Source organism: Ranitomeya imitator, chromosome 10 (assembly GCF_032444005.1).
Source record: "Ranitomeya imitator isolate aRanImi1 chromosome 10, aRanImi1.pri, whole genome shotgun sequence".
NCBI lineage: Eukaryota > Metazoa > Chordata > Amphibia > Anura > Dendrobatidae > Ranitomeya > Ranitomeya imitator.
In genome coordinates, this window is record NC_091291.1 from 121,517,651 (window position 1) to 121,528,053 (window position 10,403).

General features: G+C 47.6%; 1 protein-coding gene across 1 annotated transcript in view; it reads right to left on the reverse strand.

The window, feature by feature from the left end:
• LOC138652246 (indolethylamine N-methyltransferase-like) overlaps positions 1–8,517 on the reverse strand; it is a 41,602-nt gene extending 33,085 nt beyond the window's left edge. The window contains exon 1 of the mRNA XM_069743014.1: positions 8,509–8,517. Coding sequence (XP_069599115.1) covers positions 8,509–8,517 — 9 coding nt within the window. The remainder of the gene's footprint in view (positions 1–8,508) is intronic.
• Positions 8,518–10,403: the final 1,886 nt, after the last annotated feature.

Sequence of the window (10,403 nt, forward strand, 5' to 3'; positions counted from 1 at the left end):
TATCCCTCCTGAAACCCGTGTTAATGTCCCGGTTTTCCGAGTCATCTGCTGGGACATCGGGTTCGTCTTCGGACGATTATGAGGTGAATGCTATTTTGGGGTGCAAGGTGGTACGTGGCAAAAAAATTTTTTGGGTGGACTGGAAGGGTTATGGTCCTGAGGACAGGTCCTGGGAGCCTGCTGAGCACATTCGGGCTCCGCAGCTCATTGCTGCCTTCGAGCGTGGCGAGGCCTAGGGAGGGGGGGGCCCTAGGAGGGGGGGTAATGTTAGGAGTCGAGTTTCCTCTGCTGCACAGGGGGAATCTCGATTCCTGTCTGCTGCGGTCTTCCATTCTGTACCGGCCGCAGTTGGGCCTGATCAGCGGAGGCGTCGCTCCCAGCGTCTTGCTGGGACTGATTCTGTGCAAAGGGTTACTGTTGCCTTTTCTGGCTCTCCTGTTGTACCCTGCACTGATCTGCGGCGAGCGGGCTTCTCTGGGACTAAGTCCTTATTTGCACACACTGAGCATGCCCAGGGCAAGATCTCCCATTGGAGATCGAGGGTCACATGCTCAGGTACTGCAGCACATTCCATTGGTCCTCCAGGAAGGTCCTGGAAGGGCAAAACTTCAGTAGCAGCTTCCTGTGCTGCAACTATATAAACTGCGCATGACCGCATGACCGCATGGCCATGCGCTAGTATTGTCTTGATAATATGTGTGTGTGTTGTGAGTGAGAGTCGCTCTTTAAAATACCCTCCCTATTGGATGACTGTTCGCGGAAGGTGTATGTTTGCTATCTAGCGCCCGACTTATCCAATAGCACGTTACACACATAACAGCGTCTAGTTGCTGTGACCGCCTGTACGGTGCCGTGCGCTTCCTCTGCGCTTTCCTTACCCAAGCCTGGGTGGTTAGTGGCGTCCGTCAGTGCGGCACTGCATGCACTCTCGTGCCTTTATATACTTTTTTAATAGTTTCCTTACACACCCAGTTGCGGTGTTGTGCCAGCAAGTGGTCTAATCGGACTTCAATCCTGTGTTGGGATTGTGTTCGCTGACTTCTTGCTCGCGCTCTATGTGCGGTACCGCGGTCCTGTGACACAACAGGATCGCTTCCTTCACGCAGGGTGAAGTTAACCCGTGCGTGTATACTTATAGTACCGCCATATAGTCCGTCTTACTAGCAGCAGGGCTTTTACCTGCACGGTGGACCTCGGACTGCGAACGCACCTAGTTTCATATCATCTATACTTGGTGCGTTCCGCCAGTCCTTAACATGTGTTCTGCAAGCGGAGCTCGAGATAACTGTTATTTCCTGCAAAGACTAGTCCTGGCTGGATGAAGTGATGGCGGTCTGTGCTGGATGAAAGGTGAAGGACTTCACCTAGAGACGTCACTTGTGAGTCAGTGTTACCTATACACTTACACTATATAGTATATACAGAGGTCCTGTGTACAATGTCACCTGTGATCACTGTATTACCTCTACACAGACACTGCATACTAAGTACAGATCTCCAGTGAATACTGGCACTTATGGTGATAGTATTGTGGGGTTTTTTGTTTTTTTTTCTTCCTAACTGAAGGGTAAATTGACTAGATCAATGGATGTTTGACAGGTTATAGTTTCACCCAGCAACAATTTTTCTGGAATAATCTGGTTCAGGTATATGATGACCCCGTCACATGACCCATCACATGACCCCGTCACATGACCGGGGGGCCCACAGTGTCTGAACAGCCCGGGGCCCTGGCTACCCTTAATCCACCCCTGCATACCCCCGAGCAGAAGCAGTCTGGTAGGGCGCTGCTGTCCATTGGGCTTGGCTTCGTTCCATACCCTTGTAGGGGGCGAGGCCATGCCCACTAGACGGCTTCTGCCCAGGAACATGTATATCCAATACATCACAGCTGCCGTTCCCGGCTCAGAAGCCAGCGAATCCTCACAACGCACTGTGCGTGTTTTGGGGGGTTTCAAAAGTCTGCAGTCATACAGAGTGACTTATTTTAGACCAAACAACCTTTTAAACGCTCTCGCCATGAATTAGACCTCAGGCTTCCTTTGTGTTTCTTGCCTCTTAGGCTACGTTCCCATGATGAGTTTTTGATGATACAGATTGTCTGCACCCATTAAGTTAAATAGGATACTTGCATTTTTTTTTTAAAAATATACAGCATAAAAAAAATCCCCAAAACTCGTCGTAGGCAGGTAGCCTTACCTCCCAACAACCCTGGATTTAGAGAGACAATAATTAATTTTGTGAACTGGTGGGTCAGGGGGTATAATATCTGGACTTCAACTATATCTATACCCTCTGAATTGAATACAGTGGTGGAGCAGAGACCCATCACATCCCTGCTCCACCATTCCATCAGGTCATGTGACACTCAGGTCACATGACAGGGCAGCAAAGACCAGCACGGATGTGACAGGACGCTTGCTTGTGTGGAGGGCATCCTCATATTGGGGTGGGGACACAGTAGAGGGCATGATATTGAATGTGAAGGACATTGTGGAGGCACCATACTGTTTGTGACGGGTGGTGGGAGCTGAATTGTACTGTGGGGACATTCTACTCTCAGGTGGGCACTGAGGGGAGCAGAAAACTGTGTGGGCACGCCAATGTGCTTCACTAGGCGTAATATCTGTATGGGCACATATATAAAGCACTGGGGGAGGTGAGGAAAAGGACTTAGTGTAAAATAATTTCGGGAGGGTGCGTGGCGTGCACCACAATATGTGTCCCCTCTTTTCTATTCTTCAAAGTTAGGAGACATGCTTACCTTAATGTTACACATGCGTTGAGCACCCCGTTATTGTAGGGATGTGGGGAGGCCTTTTTAAAGTTTACTTCTCGCATAGAATCTAGTGTATCATATATACCGCTACTACATGATACACATACATACATTTCTTACACACGAATGTATCCATCATTAAACGAACAGGCACAGTAACTTCCCTGTTAATGCAATCAGTCTGGCTGCATTGTAATATTTAGCAGTCTGCAATACCCAGATTCCACCACCAGGTGGCCCAGGAATTGCACTTTGTCTTGCATCATACCCCACTGCGAGTACAGAATTATTTACAGCCTCCGCTGTACTATGTATTCAGGAGGGAGAACAAATATAAAATCAAACAAGACTTGTAAATAAAAAAAATAAATACATCGAACTTCATCGTATAGGTCTTCATCCAGAGGGGATGAGCGTCTAGCTACAAACTTCTAAAAATAAAAAAATATTGCCATGAATGCAGTATAATTAAAAAACTAATAGGGGATTAATTCACAGTCTCGACAAATTTCCCTCCCCCCCCAAAAAAAAAAAAAAATTAATATGTAAATGGGATAGCAGGGATTTGGTCACAAGAGAGGGTAGAACAGAAAGCCACCATGTAATACGTTGTGCAGGAGAGACATGTGAGGGTCATGACTAGAGCAGAATTTTTTCATTAGAAAATCAATTGTGAAAAAGGAAAAAAAAAAAATCACACTACGATAAATCGAATGGCAGTTTATGAATGAACATAAAATATAGAATGGCCCATGGATCGGAGGAGAGAGGATATTGCACATTCTCGCATATCCAGGGCGGTTACTTTAGTCCTGACCGGCGGTGATCGAATTTACCAATGTTCGGATTTGCGGATTTTGCAGGAAGACTTGATTTGCAGTGAAGTTATTCCCTGGGAATTGTATGTTCCTTATTGTGCTCCGGGGTCTCTCCACATTTGAGAGCTCAATAAATATGGTGGGAAAAATAAACTAAAATACATATTAATCCGTACATCATGGCTCACCTGCCTCGTCGTCCTCTTCTCCACTTCCCAGATCTTCTTTGACCTCTTCACTCCAGTCTACGGCTTCCGGGTTACGCTAGGCTTATGCAATTATTGCTGGAAATCATGACATGACAATGTGCGCCATGACTGCACGGCACGCAGTGATGCCCAATGCCTAGTGGAGCCAGAAGCCATGGCCTGGGGTAAAAGAGGTTGAAGAAGATGCATGCGATAGGGAAAATGTAGAAGATGACTACCGGAGGGATGGACGGCAGGATTGGCGAGTATTTTTTTAAAAAATCTATTTGTTTGGCCTTCTTTGGTTCAGTAAACTGGTGGCTACAGCTCGCTGCAGTTTTGCTAAGTTCACAAGGCGCAAATTGCAAAAAAATACCCCTCTGTAATACGGAGAATCAATTTTTTTTTAAATTTGAGAATTCAATTTCACTCATTTCCAGTGCTGACAGTGACAGCACAGAAACAAATACTGGATGCGGGGGAGGAAGGGGGCAGTTCCAAGCCACTCAGGAATATTGCACACTCTTCTTACAAAACTGCAACAGGAGTGATACATCACTTCAAAAACAGGCATTGCCCACAAAATAAAGTCATGTGTGCACAGCAAACCATACCTTTCCTTAGGCCGGAGTCACACTAGAGAGGACTACGGACGAGCGCTATGCGAGAAAAAATCGCATAGCACTCGGACCAATGTTAATCTATGGGGCAGCTCCCATCATCCGTTGTTTTCTCAGCCATATTATACGTTAGAGGGAAATAGCAGCATGCTGCGATTGTCACCGTATATTGGCTGAGAATTGCCAATGAAAGTTTATGGGTGCGAGAAAAACTCGCACACCACACGGACCATCAGTGTGACTTGCGAGAAATACGCACCGGTGTCCTTTAGAAAAGCCGGCAATTCAGTGCGGTGTACAGTAAAATCACACTGACAGGTTAAAAGAGAATAGATAAAATAAATGTCTACACATAGTATAGGTGTATATATAGATACTAGATTGTGGCCCGATTCTAACGCATCGGGTATTCTAGTATATGGACAATGATGATTAAAGAATTCGCGGCAGACTGTGCCCATCGTTGATTGGTCGAGGCAACCTTTATGACATCATCGTCGCCATGGCAACCATTATGACATCTACGTCGATACTGTGCCCGTCGCTGAATCAGAAACGTGGGATTTCTACGTCCTTTATGACATCATCGTCGCTGATTGGTCGAGGCCTGGCGTCCTCGACCAATCAGAGACGCGGGATTTCCAGGACAGACAGACAGACAGACAGACAGACGGAAAAACCCTTAGGCAATTATATATATAGATATATACAGTATATATGTCAGTGACTCAGATATATATCTTTATCTTTCATAGAGAGCTAGCTAGCAGAATAGCCAATAATTCAATTGTTTGGTTCTGTAAAATCATTGCAGAACCTGACAGCATATGAGACACTAGATTGTGGCCCGATTCTAACGCATCGGGTATTCTAGAATATGCATGTCCCCGTAGTATATGGACAATGATGATTCCAGAATTCGCGGCAGACTGTGCCCGTCGCTGATTGGTCGAGGCAACCTTTATGACATCATCGTCGCCATGGCAACCATTATGACATCTACGTCGATACTGTGCCCGTCGCTGATTGGTCGAGGCGAATTCGTGGCAGACTGTGCCCGTCGCTGATTGGTCGAGGCAACCTTTATGACATCATCGTCGCCATGCTGTGCCCGTCGCTGATTGGTCGAGGCCTGGCGGCCTCGACCAATCAGAGACGCGGGATTTCCAGGACAGACAGACAGACAGACAGACGGAAAAACCCTTAGACAATTATATATATAGATGGTTTACATACAGTAAACCATTGCATATCCATTAGATTTCTATATGTCCCTGACTAATAATGTTAGTAGTGTGTGTGTGCGTGTAAAAGTTTAGCGCTGTACATGTTAAATTAAAGGATTAATTCATGGAAAAAACTGGCGTGGACAACCGCGCAATGCTCTCCGCCACAGAGGGAAAGCCAGTGACTGAGGGCAGATATTAATAGCCTAGAGAGGGACCATGGTTATTGCCCCCCCTGGCTAAAAAAATCTTCCCCCAGCCACCCCAGAAAAGGCACATCTGAAAGATGCGCCTATTCTGGCACTTAGCCTTTCTCTTCCCATTGCCCTGTAGCATTGGCATTGGGGTAATAAGGGGTTAATGTCAGCTTGCTATTGTAAGGTGACATTAAGCCTGGTTAATAATGGAGAGATGTCAATAAGACACCTATCTATTATTAATTGAATAGTATGAAAGGGATAAAAATACACACCCATTAAGAATAAAGTCTTTTAATATAATAATGAAACACATAGGTTTAACATCTTTATTACACTCTCAATCCAAGCGAAGCCCTCGTTCTTCTGTAAAAAAATCCAAAATAAAAAAGCAACAATATCCCATGCCTGTCCGCTGTACAGTCAAGTCCCACGCTGCAGTCCATCTCAAGGGGTTAAATAGTTTACAACCGGGAGCAGTGTTAATGCTGCTGGCCGGGCTGTAAACCATGGGGGAATTAATTAAAAGCTGTCTGCACAGCCTCCCCGGACGTGAACTCATTAGCGTGGGAAAGTTTCTGAACATTTTCCCAGGCTGTCAGTTCACCACAGGTCAGGTGGGGAGTCTGCGCAGCCTCGGTGATGTCAGCGGTAGTCACTGAGGCTGGCAGACTCCCCGCCTGACCCGTGGTGAACTGACAGCATGGGAAAATGTTCAGAAACTTTCCCACTTTACAATAGCAAGGTGACATTAATCCCTTATTACCCCATATGCCACCCACTACTGAGCAATGGGGAGAGAGGCTAAGTGCTGGAATAGGCACTTCTTACAGATGCGCCTTTTCTGGGGTGGCTGGGGGCAGATTTTTTTTAGCCAGTGGAGGGGAAAATAACCATGGTCCCTCTCTAGGCTATTAATATCTGCCTTCAGTCACTGGCTTTCCCTCTCTGGTAGAAAAAATAGCGCGGGAGCCCACGCCATTTTTTTCCATGAATTAATCCTTTAATTTAACACCTACAGTTCCAAAATTTTGCACACACACTACTAACATTATTAGTCAGGGACATATAAAAATCATGTAAACATAAGGATGAATGACCTCGGGGAGATCAAAACATCCAACACCGCGGAGACACCATCACGTGTTTCTCAACGCAGTGATCCAGAACACTGCCCCCATCCCTTATGGGAAATATGCAAATGCATGTAGAAAAGCCGCGGAGACACCATCACATGTTTCTCAATGCAAGCAATAAATAGCCAGGTCTTTCACCGGGAAGGAACAACCACGGGAAGGGCAGCATTCTTTTACTAGGCTCTGCTCCTAATAGCCAGTTTCGTGCTCCACACTGATGAGGGGCAAATACCCCGAAACAGCTGTCTGTGGATGGATACCATGTTTTGGCATAGGTGGTTTTCCTTTTTGGATGCTGCCCTTCCCGTGGTTGTTCCTTCCCGGTGAAAGACCTGGCTATTTATTGCTTGCGTTGAGAAACACGTGATGGTGTCTCCGCGGCTTTTCTACATGCATTTGCTTATTTCCCATAAGGGATGGGGGCAGTGTTCTGGATCACTGCGTTGAGAAACACGTGATGGTGTCTCCGCGGTGTTGGATGTTTTGATCTCCCCGAGGTCATTCATCCTTATGTTTATAGTCCTTTTACTAGGCACTGCTCCTAATAGCCAGTTTCCTACTCCACACTGATGAGGGGCAAATACCCCGAAACAGCTGTCTGTGGATGGATACCATGTTTTGGCATAGGTGGTTTTCCTTTTTGGATGCTGCCCTTCCCATGGTTGTTCCTTCCTGGTGAAAGACCTGGCTATTTATTGCTTGCGTTGAGAAACACGTGATGGTGTCTCCGCGGCTTTTCTACATAAAAAAATCATGTGTCATATCCTGTCGGCTTCTGCAATTATTTTAAAGAACCCGACAATGGAATTACCTGCTTTTCTGCTATCTCTATGAAATATTAAGACATATATATATATATATATATATATATATATATACTAGCTGAAGAGCCCGGCGTTGCCTGGGCATAGTAAATATCTGTGGTTAGTTATAGCACCTCACTTCTCTTATTTTCCCATCAGGCCTCTCATTCTCTCCCTCACTTCTTTCATTTTCCCCCTCACATCTCTCATTCTCTCCCTCACACCTCTCATTTTCCCCCTCACTCCTCTTATTTCCCCCTCACTCCTCTCAGTTCCCCTAACACTTGTCATTTCGACCATATCTGTCATTTTCCGATCACTCCACTATTTTCCCTCACTCCTCTCATTTTGCACTCACACCTTTTCATTTTCACCTCACACCTCTCATTTTCACCTTACACCTCTCATTTTCCCCTCAGTATATACATGTTTGTCATCTCTCTTATATATAGTATACACCTGTATTTCATCTCCTGTATATAGTATATACCTGTATGTCCTCTCCCTTGTAAATAGTATATACCTGCTGTATGTCATCTCCTCCTGTATATTGTATATACCTACAGTACGGTCCGCTCTGCATATAGCTCATCCGGCAGGGTGGTGGGCGCAATTGGGGCCTCCATGAATTGCTCCATTCCCGTGGCCTGGTCCCAAGGCTCAGGACGCTGGAGCCGGATGGCGCTGCTACGGGGCCTATCAGCAGTTCCTCTGTCACTGGGGCAGGGTCAGCGTCCTTACCTGCCGCATCGATGTCTTCGGTGCCGGTTGGTTACGTTGGTGGCGGAGTCTGCAGCGGTGCTGGCAGCGGCTCTGGAAGCGAAGCAGGGAGCGGTGTTGGAGGCGGCGCTGGTGGATCCTCCGCAGGCGTCATCCGGCATGGGGCCTTAGCGCTCAGCGGCAGTTGTAGGAGCTGGTCTGTGAGGTCCTCCACGCCGCTCTGCAGGAAGTCAGGGTCAATGGGTGATGCCTGGCCGTGGTGTCGCTCCAGGTGGCTGGGGGAGTCCTCTGCTCCGACCCCACGCTCTGGTTCCGGATGGCTGGCCATGGCATAGTCCTCATGGCTGGCTCCTTCCTGGTCCTTTTCCCGCTCTCTTTTCCGCGGCGGTTTCGTTTTCTTTGTCTCCGCCCGCCATTGAGGATCAGGAGGCGGATTTCCGCTGCTGACGGACACGTCATCAAGGTACCGAGATATTTAGACTGGGCGGCCATTGTTTTTTGCGCTTCTCAGTTCGTTCACGCCCACGACGGCACGCTCTTCTTCTCCAGTGCTCCTCGTGGTGCTGTAATGGTGGTGGTTTTGGCGGGAATTTTGGTGGTCTTTTGCAATACACAGTCCTTAGTAAATCACAGTTCAAGTACAATTCTGGCACAGTTTCTAGGCACACATGACCCGATTTTCAGGCTTAAGTAGATCCTGTTCGTGACGCCAAAAGTTGGATCGCCCCCAAGGGCATTGGGGTACTCAGTACCAGGTCCTTCGGTTCTCAAGGGGGATGTCACGGTGGCTGACCCGGTCTGTGGCCCTGGGATGTCCGTGTAAAAGAGAAAGGTCTTTAAAGGGATAATGTTTGTGACACCACCTGTGGTATTCAGTCAGGGTGACCGACACTGCTTAGGGGTCCGCTGGGGTGATGTTATGGCAGCTAGATCGTATACCTTCCCACAGGTGAAGTGTGTCCCCAGGGCTTTCCAGTGTGTAGATGGTGAATGGTGAGAGGCGCAGTGAAGAATGAGGACACAAAATTGCAGTCTCTTTACCTTTTTACTGAAGGCTTCGGTGTCCACAGTCCAGAGCACCAGATCACAGGGCAGGCAGAGTCCGGCCGGTTTGGAGGCAAATCCAGAGTCCTCTTATCCAGGTGGATAATGTGGCGCCTGGGTGTTGTAGTACCTTATTGCTGAGCCTCTCATAAGGTCCTCACAACTGTTGTAGATGTTCTAGATGTTATGTTTCTCTCTGTCCCCCAGATGGATAGGACAAACCCGTATGACTGGTGGCTTGAGGCTTTTTACAGGGACTCTAGCACGCCCCAGCCTCCGAGAGTTGCCACCGTGCCTCCTGGGTATAGGGCGGATCGGTAACTTGCAATTAGCTGTCCTGCTGGTCTCTGGAGCAAGGCATAAAGGACTGTTGCTCCCTCGGTGTTCTGGCTACCGGATCCTGTGCCTCAGAAGGAGGCAGCCTGTGCAGGGCAGAACTCCTTCTGGTTTCCTCTCCTTTTGCTATGACTTCTTTTCTCTCTCTACAGTTCTCTGTTCGTGTCCTTTCTTAGCAACTGCCGCACGTGGGGCAGGCGCAGCTCCGTGACCTTCTGTCTAGGCCTCTGACAGGATCCCACCCACCCCTGTCAGGGACCAACTACCTGAGTGGAGCTCAGCTAGCAACTGCCTGAGCAAAGCTCAGATAGCATCTGCCTAACTTCCTATCCAGGCCACCAGTTTTACCTAATTGTGAAGAATGCCCTAATAAATAGGAGCATAGCTCCACCTGGTGGACTGGAGTATGAAATGTGTTGTATGTTGGTGTTACCTGGTAAAGAGATCTCCTTTATTGCCTCCAAACGTAACATCACTCCCCCCTAGAGGAGAATGATATTACGGCAACGACCAGGACCCTGGGGCGCTGCACACCC